Source organism: Chiloscyllium plagiosum, unplaced genomic scaffold (genome assembly GCF_037043375.1).
Source record: "Chiloscyllium plagiosum isolate Xiang-an unplaced genomic scaffold, Cpla_swu_hap1 HiC_scaffold_31, whole genome shotgun sequence".
In the NCBI taxonomy this organism is placed as follows: Eukaryota; Metazoa; Chordata; class Chondrichthyes; order Orectolobiformes; family Hemiscylliidae; genus Chiloscyllium; species Chiloscyllium plagiosum.
Genome location: NW_028270169.1, coordinates 23,493,317 through 23,507,829, shown reverse-complemented (window position 1 = coordinate 23,507,829; position 14,513 = coordinate 23,493,317). Strand labels below are relative to the sequence as shown.

Sequence of the window (14,513 nt, the reverse complement as noted above, 5' to 3'; positions counted from 1 at the left end):
TTGTCAGGATTCTAGTACTGATCTCTGTGGCTCTCCACTATTTGCCGTTTGCCAACCTGAATGTAAACCATTTCTCCTACTGCTTCTTCTCATTGCTCTACTCAGGTTGGCACAGTGGTACAGTGCTGCTGCTTCACAGCATCAGAGACACAGGTTCAATTCTAGCCTTGGGCAACTGTCTGTTTGGAGTTTGCACATTGTGTGTCTGCGTGGATTTCCTCCCACAGTACAAAGATGTGAGATTAAGTGGACTGGCCATGCTAAGTTGCCCTGCGATGTCTAGAGATGTGCAGGTTAGGTGGATAAGCCATGATAAATGCAGGGTTATGGGGATAGGGTGGGATGCTCTTCAGATGGTCAGTGTAGACTTCATGGGCTCAATGGCCTCTTTCTGCACAGCAGGGATTCTATGATTCTGTTAATATAACTGCCACATTATCACCTGATCTTCTGTTATGCAGGTTTTTATTTTAAAAGATGTGCTACCTTTGTAAACACTGAAATCCACACACACTACATCCACTCATGCTCTTTCATTCAGCCTGCTTATTACAGCCTTAAATCTTTTGTGTAATACATTTTTCACATAAAATTTCCCTTCCTGAAAACCATGTTGACTCTGTCTGACAGTTATGATGATTTGCTAAACCCCGTAGCTGTAATTCCTAAATAATGCACTCTAGCAATTTCCCAGTGACAGGTGTTAAATAAGTGACCTAGAATTTCCTGATATCAGTCTTCCTCTTTTCCGGAATAGAGGTGTTAAATGCGTAATTTGCCACCTCACTGGAAACTTTACAGAATCTAGGTAATTTTAGAAGATTCCCGAGTGTTATGCTTCTGATCGGAGATCAGAGTTAAGAGATTGTTGGAGCTACAAATAGAGGAATCTAACGGTTTTCATGAATTTTGGTTAATTAGTTTTGCCTATTCTAAACTAATTCACAGCTCATCTAATCTTGATGGCAGAGAATGTATCGTTACTGTCAAACTTGAAAGGTGAAGTATAACATTAGAGGTAGGTGTCAGTGTGTTTGATCCCATGCTCCTTGATGACTTTGCCAATTAGAAGCATATAAATAAGAAAAGTGATGGAAACTATGCATTATGTCCTGAGGTTCAACAGAGGGGACTAAGTAATATATAGAAAAGAGTGTTGGAGGTAATAGATCTATGACAGGACAGGCACAAATGAAGCCAAGCAAGAATAACAATTGTGCAAAAATACTCAGAGAAGTTAGTGCTTGAATGCCAGAAGAAGAGAGAAGGCAAAAATCAAACGGATCGTTATTCTGTTGTGATTTGGTTTCTGTTATTGTTGGCACATTCCATTCAGACTATAATTGCAAAACTAGATGCAGACTTCTCAACTGATGAAATTTGATAGTATAATAGAACACAGAACAATAGAGACAAAAATATTAGCCATATTCAAAAGTGAGGGTGAATACTTTTAAAAAGTTGGTGTAGGCTGATTGGATGCACAGATCATTATTTTCCTTGTGGACTTCATGCTAAAGGAAAAAGAGTAGTGGAAATGAACATTGGTCCTTAAAGTGTGCAACTGGAGAATTACTAAGACAAACCAAGGAAATGATCTGGGATAGGTAATAAATACGGGACTAGCCAGTGATGCCCTCATTCTGCAAATGATTTTTTTAAAAAAAGGCAGACTTGAACAAAGATTTTGGAAAAGTTATGCCTGGGGCACAAAGGAAGGAGGAACATAAATCAATCATGATCACTAAAGAAAACATAATTTGGAAAATTAATGGGACTGATGACAGACAAGTCTTCTGGACTTATTGGCTTACATCCTATGGTCTTAAAGGCAGTGGCTACAGAAATAATGGATAGAGTCAGAGTCTGACTTCATTTATATTTCTCCCTCCTTTGTGTCCCCGGCTTTTCTACTACTTTCGGGGTGATTTTTGTCACTTTTACCATTCAGAAGTGGACAAATATTTGTTTAAGTTGGATAATAAAGGTCATTCGCTACCATCATGATTAGATGAGCTGTAACTTAGTTAAGAGTAGGCAAAACTAATTTAACTAGAGCTCTTGTATATAGTCATCAGTGAAACACATTAGTAATAAAATAATTTTCCAATTGTAATTATTTTTGATCATGAAAAAACAATAAAATATAAAATACAGAAACAGAATTAGGCCATTTGGCCCATTGAGTCTGCTCTGTCATTCAATCATGGCTGATATATTTCTCAATACGTAACCCTTGATCCCCTTACCAATCAAGAACCTATCTAGCTCTGACTTAAGTGTCCTCAATAGCTTGGCATCCACAACCATTTGCAAATAGGTTGCACAAACTAATCACCCCTTGGCTGAAGAAATTCCTTCTCATCTTAGTTCTAAAGGGTCATCCCTTCCCTCTGAGGATATGCCCTTGGGTCAGAGAGTCCTTTACTGGTAGAAACATCTTTTTCACCTCTACTCTATCCAGGCCTCTCAGAATTCTCTAAGTTTCAATCAGATTCTGCCTCATTCTTCTAAATTCCATTCAGTACAAATCCAGAGTCCTTAACTGCATTTAAAGTGGAAATTAAGCTCTGCAGCCACTGATTAGGTAGAGTATGATGTTAGTTTTTGTTACTAAGTCACTTCAATCTTAAAGCAAGTAGCGTGAAGGTGTTTGATTAATCATAAGATGGAATGTAAACAAATCTCAATTAAGATTTTGATTTGCAAATGCATACCTCAAGACGTTTGACCTGAGTTTTCTCAAATTCCAGTTTGGTTTCAAGTTCACGAATCTTGGCTTCTTGTCTGCTCACCAAGGATTTATCTACCATGGACTGTTCTGTGAACTCTAGCTGACTCTGAAGTCCTTGTAACTGGAGTAAGTTGCATAGGAAGAAGAATAATCAGTATATAACACAAGTCATATTAATTTAAATGTGAATGCAGCAATCGAGGGGTAAGTGGTATGTAATACTATTGCTTTGACTAAGCAGTAAGATGTATAAAAGACATTTCTGCCAGCGGATGCAATTTTAATCTTTTACAGCAATAAATCACTGTAGTAACAATATGTACAATGTAAAATCACAGCTGCTGTCAGACCTGTTGAGTTTTTCTAGTAGTTTCTGTTTTTATTTGTTTCAGATCTCCAGCATCTAGTTCTTTGTTTTATATGATTGCATTATCAATGGGTGTGTTGCAGCAACTCTTCCCTACCCCAAGACTTCTACCACCAAGAACAACAACAGCAGCTAGGAGACTATCACTGGTTAAATTTTCCCGGCCCTGAACCGTAGGGGCACTGGTGAGAAAATCTGTTGAGATGGCCAATGAAGAGGCTCTTGATCCCATATGTCAACCAAGTGTTTAATGGCAAGATGAGATTCTCACTAGTGAGTGGAAAAAAGCCTTTCGCATGCATGAAGATCATATTTTTACTTGATGTCAACTCAATTATATGCAGTTTCCCGTTCTCCCACTCACTAGATAGAAGCTAGCCATGAGGACAGCCCTCCAGGTCCCTGTCCAGAAAGGTGGGTTCCCATTTTCCTTTGTGTGACATGTCCAGGAATCATATTCAGCATCTTGGGGCTGCCAGTGTTTGGCCTAATGTACAAAATATAGACTGGCACCAAGAATTCTGGTGTGTCCCAGCACTGGCAAGCACTTCATCTATGGTGATTGGGAGAATACAATGATTGGGCTGCCATAAAGAAACACAGTACAAAGGTAATGAGGTGAGCAAGAGAAAACCTGCTAGGCCTCATGGGGAGACACCTTTAGTGAGATGTGCCAGAATTGACATGAAATCGCTTTCTGGAAAATTCTACTCCAAAGTCACTTCCATGTCACACACCTTCATTCCTCGCTATTTATTCATTTATGTCAAGTCAGAATCTTGGAACTTCACAATTACTGCAACTCCACCAGCATTTAGAGATGGGAAATAAATGTGCCTTTGCCCACATCATTGATCTCAAATATTCACTAGACTGATTCCAGAGATGGAAGGTTTGTCTTATGGAGAGATATTGAGCAGTTTAGGCCTATACTCTCAGGAGTTTTAAAGAATGAGAGGCTATCTAACTGAGGTACATAAATTGCAAAAAGGGATTGACAAAAGTAACATAGAAAGGAAGTTTATTTATGTGGTGTAATCTAGAACAAGAGATCTCAGTCTTAGGACAAAGGGTAGCAGATTTCAAACAGAGACGAGGAGAAATCACTTATCTCAGAGGATCATGAATCACTAACCCAGAGCATGGCAGATGCGAGGACATTGACTAAATTTAAGAGGGAATAAATAGATTTGTATTTAATAATGGGTTAAAGGATTATGGAGAGTGGGCAAAAAAGCAGAGTGATGGAGCAAGATCAAGGAATTGATTTAAACACCTTTGCTCCTAGTACTTAAGTTCTTTTCTCTGTGTAACTTTGTTGTTACACCTAGAAGTGATTTTTTTTCCATAATGCTTTTGTAACAGATAGCACAAACTACATCAATTTATTGAGTGAAGGATTCTGTCAATAAATTAGTACCTTTGAAAAGAAACAATTACAAGCAATGCACAAAAGTGTTAATGAAGAATAGCAGCTACATTTACACTGTGATCCAAAGCCAAAATTTAAAAGAGTTAGCTCCTCTTTGTAAAACAGTCTCATTTTCTTATGTCATATTGTATTGCACCGTGTCCCAATCTGAAAACTGTAAATAGATTACTTCAGCATTTTGTTCAGTTTGGCTTTCACAAAGCAACTAAGTTACAGAGAAGTTCAGGATAAAACCACGATTGTAGACAAAATGGAATAAATTTGTGATTTGTTTAATCTTGCTCGCTGTTTTCAAGTAACAATTTCAAAGAAAAGGAATAGGGTGAATAGTTTGTGGTTTTCTCTCATTGATGGCCATTATTGCATTTTCCATTCAAAATAAGCTCGAGTGAATTCTTTTTGCCACATAGTTAACAAAACAGATGTCCAAATCTAAACGTTGTTGCAAATGACAAAGGCCATGCAGGCAATCATAGTTCTGCTTGTGAACAACTGTATTATGACAATAAAATGAGTTACATACCTTTTCTTGTAGTTCTTGTTTCTCTTTATTGGCTTCTTCAAGTTGTGACTGCAGTTCATTGATCTGGGCTAAGTCCCTAGATGACTAAAAAAAAATGCTTTATTTCAATTTTGAAGAGTACTAATTTGCAGAGATATGGGGAAAAAAATTATAGTGCTGGACAAAATTGGACATCTCTTGAAAGAGCAGATATAACCATGATGATCGTCATTCTGTCCTTCAAGATTCTATGAATCCATCTTAGATAAAAATACACTTAGTGGCTTAAAAAAAAATTGGCACTGCATTTTTAAAGCTACACAGGAGATGCTGTGGAACTGCAGAGTAACAAGTGCAATATCATACAGTCATAGAATCAAACAGCATGGAAAAAGACCTTTCGGTCTAACTTGTTCATGCCTATTAAGTTTCCTTGTCTGCATTTAGCCCATATCCTTCTAAATCTTTCATATTCATTTACATGTCCACATGCCTTTTAAATATGTTGTAACTATACCTGCATCTACCATTCCTCTGGCAGTTCATTCTATATGCGAACCACCCTCTGTATGTATGAGTACATGAACATGAACGAGTATATGAACAGTCCTATCAACTATAGGTCGGTTAGCTTAACATCAATAGTCGGTTAAGCTTTAGAAATAATAATCCTGAGAAAAATTAACAAGTACTTGCAAATATTTAGTTAATCAAAGATAGTCAACACAAATTTTTAAAAAGGGCAGGGAATGCTTGTCTGACCCAAATTTAATCTTTGATGAAGTAACATGCAAGGTTGATGAAGAGTTTGTAATCGATGCTGTCCATATGGATTTTAAGAAAGTGTTTGATATAATACTGCATAAAGACTGATTACTGAAATTAAGACTCATGGATTAGGAGGATCACTGTCAGTTTGGTTAAAAGGATCGGCGTAAGGAAAGAAAACAGTGAGTCATGGAAAATTGTGATTTGTTAGACTGGAGGATGGTAGACAGTGCAATCATACAGCCACTGTTTGTTTTAAATCTATATAACATACATACATGCATATTATATATGCACTTAAAAATGCATGACCTCTACCATCCAAAAGGATATGTGCAGAAGATATATGGGAACACAAAGGAATAGATGGGTGGATTTTTTTTTTAAAGTGCACCCAGGAGAGCTTTTTGTGCTAGTACGTAGATTATTTTTATTTGAAAAATATACTTTTCCTAAAATATTCTGACGATCTGTACAACTGGTGTTGCCATTCATAGGCGCACCTTGCATTGCTTTATATACAGAGATCGGAATTGATCATTTGTATATACAGGTCTGTACATTTACCATCCATATATTTAGCTGAGGCTTCAGCGGAGACCGATTGCTGAGTGGGCCCCCTGTTCTTCTTTGGCAGGCAGACGTTACATGGTGGTCTTTCCCCACCGCGCCTTGGCGGCAGCTGTCCCAAGCTTCAGCACGTCCCTCAACACGTAGTCCTGGACTTTGGAATGTGCCAGTCCGCAACACTCAGTCAGGGTCAACTCCTTCAGGTTTTGGACATACCAAAGAGCCTCTTTGACTGAGTTGATGATCCTCCAGGCACAGTTCATGTTCATCTCTGTGTGCATCCTGGGGAACAGACCACACAGCATGGGGTCCCGCGTCACAGAGCTGCTTGGGACGAACCTCGACAAACACCACTGCATTCTTCTTCATACTTCCTTTGCGTAGGCACATTCCAGAAGGAGGTGTGTGACAGTCTCATCCGCTCCACAGCTGCTTCGAGGGCAGCCAGTGGTGCAGCAGAGAGTCCGGGCGTGCATAAAGGATCTCACAGGCAGAGCCCTTCTCACCACCAGCCAAGCCATGTCTTGGTGCTTGTTGGAAAGTTCTAGCGATGAGGCATTCTGCCAAATGACTGACAGTCTGCCCACGGAACCGCTCGACAGGATCCGCCCTCTCCTTTTCCCGAAGGGTCTCAAGGACACTACGTGCTGACCACTTCCTGATGGACTTGTGGTCAAAGGTGTTTTGAAGCAAGGCCAGGCCCATCCTTCGCAACATCGGGGACAGGTAGAACCTCAATATGTAGTGACACTTGGTGTTTGTGTACCGGGATCCACGCACAGCTTGATGCAGCCACACAAAAAGGTGGCCATCAGGGTGAGGGTGGCATTGTGCTAGTACGTAGATAGCCCGACCAGAGAAGGGCAGGGCTACACCTAATCCTAGGGGATGAAGTCGGTCAAGTGGTTGAACTGACAGTGGCTGACTTTTTTGGTGATAGCAACCATAAGTTTCAAATTCATTACTGGACGAAATAAGGATAGTGTGGAAGTTTCTAAACTGGGAGAAAGCCAATTTCAATATCATTTCACAGGATATAGCAATCATAGACTGGAAGCAGCTACTTGCAGATAAATTTACATTTGGAGAGTGGAAGTCTTTTAAAAGTAGCATAGTGAGGGTTCAGGGCCAGTGTGTTCCTCTAAGAGTGGAGGACAAGGGCAGCAAGTCCATAGAACCCTGGATGTCAAGGGATATTAAGAGTTTGAAAAAGAAATAGGAGGAAACATATGTTAGGTACAGCACATTAAAAACAGGAAGCCCCTTCAAAAGTGTATGGGGATGCTTAAAAAAAAGGAGGGGAAAAAGGGGCCATAAAATATCTTTGGCATATAGGATTAAGAAAAACCCCTAGACATTCTATAAGTATATTAAAGGATTACCAAGCAAACTGTGGGCCAATTCGAGACCAAAGGGACAACTTGTGCATGAAGCCAAAGGACATGGGCATGTATAATTCTCCTTTGTGAATACAGATGAAAAAGTGGTAATAGCCAGGGATTTCAGGTGGAATGGTGAGATTAATAAGGAGGACAAATTAGATACTTTAGTAGGCATAGAGCCCCAGGACCTGATAATATGTATCCAGGCTGCTAAAGGAGGCGATGGAGGACATTGCTGGGACTTGGCAGATATATTTAATACTTTGCTGGCTACAAGTGAACTGCCAGCTGACTGGTGGATTGCTAATGTGACTCTTTTGTTCAAAAAGGACAGCAGGGATAGGCCAGGTATTTACAGCCCAGTTAGTCTGATGTCAGTGGTAGGAAAACTGTTGAAAAAATTGTTGAGAGACAGTATTGGTTAATACTTGGGAAGGCAAGGATTGATCAGGGATAGTCAGCACAGACTTGTTAATGGGAGATCCTGTCAGACTAATTTAACTGAGATTCTGAAAAGTGACTAAACCTATTGATAAGGTAGTGCAGTTGATGTGGTTTACATCGACTTCCGTAAGGCTTTTGACAAGGTCTCTTGTAGAATCTTTGAAGGTGGCAGAACACATTGAAAGATGTTATGCAGAACATTTACAAAGTTCTGACTAGGATATAAACAGAGTTGTGAGTACAATCCTGGTTTCCATGCTTTAGAAAAATGTGAGGGTCCTTGAATGGATGCTGAGAAGATTTACCAGAATAATCCCAGGGATGAGGGATTTTAACTACACAGTTAGATTAAGGCAGTTATGGTTTATCCCCTTGGAACAAAATAGTTCTATTAAGATATAGATAATTATGATTTTATGATTTGGTTAAGGTAAATAAGGAAAAGTTAATGGTGCAAGGTCAAGTGGGGCACATGTAAGATTTGGGTTAAGGAGTGCACAGATGATAGAAGAACATTATTACACAGCAAATGATCTGAAATTTGCTGCTCATAAAAGCAATGCAAGCAGAGATGATCATTGATTCAAACTGATATTGGATGGGCAGTTAAAGGAAATAAACAAGCAAGCTTTGGGATATAGTAGGGGATATGGGACTGATTAGTCTGCTCTACAGTGAACCAGCATGGACTCGAACAGGATAGATAACCACTCCTATTCTGCAAATGACTAGTCATTGTTAGTTCCTATTACCAGTGTATTACAAATGACAAGCTCTTTATTCTGGAGAGGCCTTTAAATTTGCAAATTGTGCAAATTCATTAACTAATGGGCTAAATGCATTTAACTTTTAAAGGTGGTTTCCAATTGTGGTCCTTTACACAACAAAGCCAAAGACCAGTTGTACTAAGAGTGCACACAATAACTGGAACTTTATCAAGTTACAATGTATCTCAAAGTGGTTGAAGAATTGGCAGAAAAGCTACATTAATTCAATGGAGGTGGTCCAAAATGAATCGATTGTTCTTCAGTTACTTAAGAGACCACCAAAGTGGTAGGAGTCCTGCTCACCAAGAGCTGTTTCTCATGCCAGCAGCACCAGCAGGAGCTGTTAGCAACACTGTATCCCAGTCAGATCCAAGATTGGAATAGATCCCAAACAAAAGGTGAGGGAAAACAGGATGGAGTCTGCAGAGTGGGAACCATGGCGTTTGGAGTGAGGGGAATCAGAAGCAAAAACGGTGAGGTGGGTTTCAGGGGCCATAGCCTGCACACTGAAGGATTGCTTGATGGGCACTAATACTTAATTGCAATGGTACAAGATACAAAAATATGACATAGTGATCAGCAGCGATTACTCTTTTAAAACAAAATTAAAGCAACATTTCAAACCTGAAAAACACAGGAAATACGTCAGTCAAGACTTGAAGCAGTACAGAAGTTACATTTAGCCTAGGGGAAAACTAAATACAATACAATATTGGCTGAACAGTTAGTATGGATTCGTGGATATTTTCTAATGAACCTATTTAATGATGTTATTACACACACTCTAGAGGAGGTGGGACATGAACCTAGGCCTCCTTTTACAGAGGTACGATAGCACTCCAGTACTGATTTTTGAGCTGTCCAGATGGTGGTTAGCACAGGTGGAGATACAGGTCCAAGTTAGGGTGTAGATGCTGCACAATCACCAAGATAGGCTTCAGTGCCAGTTCCACAAAAATGATTAAAAAAAAAGTTAGAGCCACAAATGAAAACAGTACAGAGAAGAATTTAGAAAAGCAAAAGGAAACACAACAGCTGCACTGCCACATCCCCACACAGAGTAGCCATATAGACTCAGCACTATAAATCCCACTCTGACCCTACTAAATGTTTTAGTAGGGTCAGAGGTGGGGGTAAAAGAGGGGGAGGTGTGGCATTGCTTGTCAAAGATAGTATTACAGTGGTGGAAAGGACGATGGATGAGGACTTGCCATCTGAGGTAGTTTGGGCTGAGGTTCGGAATAGGAAAGGTGAGGTCACCCTGTTAGGAGTCTTTTACAGGCCTCCCAATAGTCCTAGAAACGTAGAAGAAAGGATAGGGAAGGTGATTCAGGAGATGAGTGACAGTAATAGGGTGGTGGTTATGGGGGACTTTAACTTTCCTGATATTGATTGGGAAAGCTATAGCTCAAGTTCGTTAGATGGGTCAGTGTTTGTTCAATGTGTGCAGGAGAGTTTCCTGACACAATATGTAGACAGGCCAACAAGAGGTGAGGCCATACTGGATTTGGTTCTGGGTAACAAACCAGGCCAGGTGTTAGAATTAGAGGTAGGTGAGCACTTTGGGGATAGTGACCATAATTCGGTGATTTTTACTCTCGTGATGGAGAGGGATAAGTGTGTACTACAGGGCAAGAGTTATAGCTGGGGTCAGGGAAATTATGATGCGGTGAGGCATGACTTAGGATGTGTGGCTTGGAAAAGTAGACTCCAAGGCAAGAGTGTAAATGATATGTGGAGCTTGTTCAAGGAGCAACTATTGAATGTCCTTGATAATTATGTACCTGTCAGGCAGGGAGGAAAGGGTCGTGCGAGGGAGCCGTGGTTTAATAAGGAATTGGAATCCCTTGTTAAATGGAAGAGGGCGGCCTATCTCAAGATGAGACGTGAAGGTTCAATTGGGGCGATTGAGAGTTATAGGGTAGCCAGGAAGGACCTGAAGAGAGAGCTAAGAGCAGCAAGGAGGGGACATGAAAGGTCCTTAGTCGGTAGGATTAGGGAAAACCCTAAGGCTTTCTATAGGTATGTTAGGAATAAAAGAATGACTAGGGTAGGAATAGGTCCAGTCAAGGATAGTAGTGGGAAGTTGCGTGTGGAGGCGGAAGAGATTGGGGAGACACTGAATGAATACTTTTCTTCAGTATTTACTCAGGAACAGGGCATTGTCGTCGATGTGAATACTGAGTCACAAATAAGTAGAATGGATGGCTTTGAGGTATGTAGAGAAGAGGTGTTGGAAATCCTGGAAAAGGTGAAAATAGATAAGTCCCCTGGGCCTGATGGCATTTATCCTAGGATTCTCTGGGAAGCAAGGGAGGAGATTGCAGAGCCATTGGCCTTGATTTTTATGTCCTCTTTGTCTACAGGAGTAGTGCCAGAAGACTGGAGGATAGCAAATGTGGTTCCCTTGTTCAAAAAGGGGAGTAGGGATAACCCTAGTAACTATAGGCCGGTGAGTCTCACTTCTTTGTGGGCAAAGTCTTAGAGAGAATTGTAAGGGATAGGATTTATGCACATCTGGATAGGAATAATGTGATCAAGGATAGTCAGCATGGTTTTGTGAAGGGCAGGTCGTGCCTCACAAACCTTATTGAATTCTTTGAAAAGGTGACGAAGGAGGTTGATGAGGGGAAAGCGGTAGATGTGGTATATATGGATTTTAGTAAGGTGTTTGATAAGGTTCCCCATGGTAGGCTACTGCAGAAAATACGGAGATATGGCATTGAGGGTGAGTTGGAGGTTTGGATTAGGAATTGGCTGGATGGAAGAAGACAGAGGGTAGTAGTTGATGGCAAAGTTTCTTCATGGAGTGCCGTCACTAGCGGTGTTCCGCAAGGATCTGTTTTGGGACCATTGCTGTTTGTCATTTTTATAAATGACCTGGAAGAGGGGTTAGAAGGTTGGGTGAGCAAGTTTGCGGATGATACGAAAGTCGGAGGAGTTGTTGACAGTGAGGAAGGATGTGGCAGGTTACAGCAGGATATAGAGAAGCTGCAGAGCTGGGCAGAAAGGTGGCAAATGGAATTCAATGTAGCTAAATGTGAGGTGATTCACTTTGGGAAGAATAACAAAAAGATGGGGTACTGGGCTAATGGTCGGATACTTGGTAGTGTGGATGAGCAGAGGGATCTTGGTGTCCATGTACACAGATCTCTGAAAGTTGCCACCCAGGTAAATAGTGCGGTGAGGAAGGCATATGGCGTACTGGCTTTTATTGGTAGAGGAATTGAGTTCCGGAGTCCTGAGGTCATGATGCAGTTGTATAAAACTCTGGTGCGGCCGCATCTGGAATATTGTGTGCAGTTTTGGTCGCCATACTATAGGAAGGATGTGGAGGCACTGGAACGGGTGCAGAGGAGGTTTACCAGGATGTTGCCTGGTATGGAAGGAAGATCGTATGAGGATAGACTGAGACACTTGGGGCTGTTTTCATTAGAGAAAAGAAGGTTTAGGGGTGACTTGATTGAGGTGTACAAGATGATTAGGGGGTTAGATAGGGTTGACAGTGTGAACCTTTTCCCGCGTATGGAGTCGGGTATTACAAGGGGGCATAGCTTTAAATTAAGGGGGGGTAGATATAGGACTGAAGTTAGGGGTAGGTTCTTCACTCAGCGAGTCGTAAGTTCATGGAATGCCCTGCCAGCAGCAGTGGTGGACTCTCCCTCTTTATGGGCATTTAAGCGGGCATTGGATAGGTATATGGAGGATAGTGGGTTAGTATAGGTTAGGTGGGCTTGGATCGGCGCAACATCGAGGGCCAAAGGGCCTGTACTGCGCTGTATTCTTCTATGTTCTATGTTCTATGATAATATTCGCAGAAGATAAGAAACACCAGGAAGATGACTATCAAATTCCTTCGCAATGAATTGGAAGGCTGCAAATGTCCTATCTGAATTTAAGTATTTTAAGCAAAGAATGGATCTTTGTTTCTTAGATATAACAATTGCAAAACAGATTAGTCGGTAGTGAAAATAAAGATAGCCACTGGAAATGAGAGATTGTACAAAGTCAACATTGCAGGTCCAAGAGGATCAACAAGATCATCCCAAACTATGAGAAAGACTTCTGGTGCAAGATGGTGGCAGAGTAACAGGCTGCACACAGGCTCTTGTCTTCAGTCCATCCTGCTCTCATCTGTTTTCCTTCTTTGTTCTACTTTTGCTTTTGCTCTTTTTTTCTCTTTTCTGTGGCAGGTTGATCGGTAGCATTGGTGTGGCAGTGAGAGCAGGCCATGAAGAGTGGCAGATGTGGACTCTCCCCACGATAGGAGATAGTGGAAGTGGGGTTGTTCTCCTGCCATTTGGGGCCTGTGGCAGCAGCAGCGGGGTGGTCATCTCAGCATTCACAGCCAGCGGCAGTGGCAGCAAAGCTCCTCCAGTAATTGAGGATGGTGGTGCTGGTGCAGCCAGGCACTCTTGATTGCGAGGCAAGTGTGGCTTCAATGGTGTCAGTGAAGTGGGCCTAATAGTGAAGAGATGGCGCTTAAAATTGGGCGATTCCTACGTTGGTGGGTGCAGCGCAGGTGGCGGGGAGAAGGTGGAGGTCTCCCTTGAGACGAAATGCCAGGATGGACTAGAAAAGACTGATATTCTGAACTTTAATTTATTCCTATGTCCTATAATGCTGGACTAATTTACTTCATCACTTTTCCAATTTTTGTTTGTTTCTTAAGAATTTGATCTTATGTATCTACACTTAGGTATCTTTGTACTGAAGATGGCACTGTAATGCAGCAACTATAAACTTTTCACTGCACTCATTTGTATAAGTGACAATAAAGCTAATTCAATTCAATTCAAATCAAATGCTGGAAACTCAGCTTCATGCAAAGGTGACTATTAGAATTCTCCATCCAGAGCTCATGTCTTATAAGCAACAGCCATAAGAATTAATTGATTAGCTCATAAGTAAGTGCCGTGAAATGGACATAGACTGTGATTTGTCTACTATATTCCATACATGTACCACCCTCTGCGTGCAAACGTTGCCCCTTAGGTCTCTTTTATATCTTTCCCCCTCACCCTAAATCTATGCCCTCTAGTTCTGGACTCCCTGACTCCAGGAAAAAAAAAAATCTTTGTCTATTTACCCTATCCATGCCCCTCAATTTTGTAAACCTCTATAAGGTCACCCCTCAACCTCCGATGCTCCAGGGAAAACAGCCCCAGCCTGTTCAGCCTCTACCTATAGCTCAAATCTTCCAACCCTGGCAACATCCTTGTAAATCCTTTCTGAACCCTTTCAAGTTTCAGAACATCTTTCCGATAGGAAGGAGACCAGAACTGCCCGCAATATTCCAACAGTGGTCTAACCAACGTCCTGTACAGCAGCAACATGACCTCCCGACTCCTGTAGACAATATGCTGACCGATATAGGAAAGCATACCAAACGCCGCCTTCACTATCCTATCTACCTGCGACTCCACTTTCAAGGAGCTATGAACCTGCACTCCAAGATCTCTTTGTTCAGCAATACTCCCTAGGACCTGACCATTAAGTGTGTAAGTCTTGCTAAGATTTGCTTTCCCAAAATGCAGCACCTTGCAT

At 41.2% G+C, this 14,513-nt stretch overlaps 1 protein-coding gene across 18 annotated transcripts in view; it reads right to left on the bottom strand.

Annotated features, from left to right (window-relative positions):
* myo18ab (myosin XVIIIA b) overlaps positions 1 to 14,513 on the bottom strand; it is a 291,739-nt gene that overhangs the window by 25,397 nt on the left and 251,829 nt on the right. For all 18 annotated transcript variants that reach the window (XM_087977357.1, XM_087977358.1, XM_043718437.2 and 15 more), the window contains 2 exons: positions 5,057 to 5,140; positions 2,718 to 2,855 (listed from right to left, as the gene is read on the bottom strand). In XM_087977357.1, the coding sequence (XP_087833483.1) occupies positions 2,718 to 2,855; positions 5,057 to 5,140 (222 nt within the window). The remainder of the gene's footprint in view (positions 1 to 2,717; positions 2,856 to 5,056; positions 5,141 to 14,513) is intronic.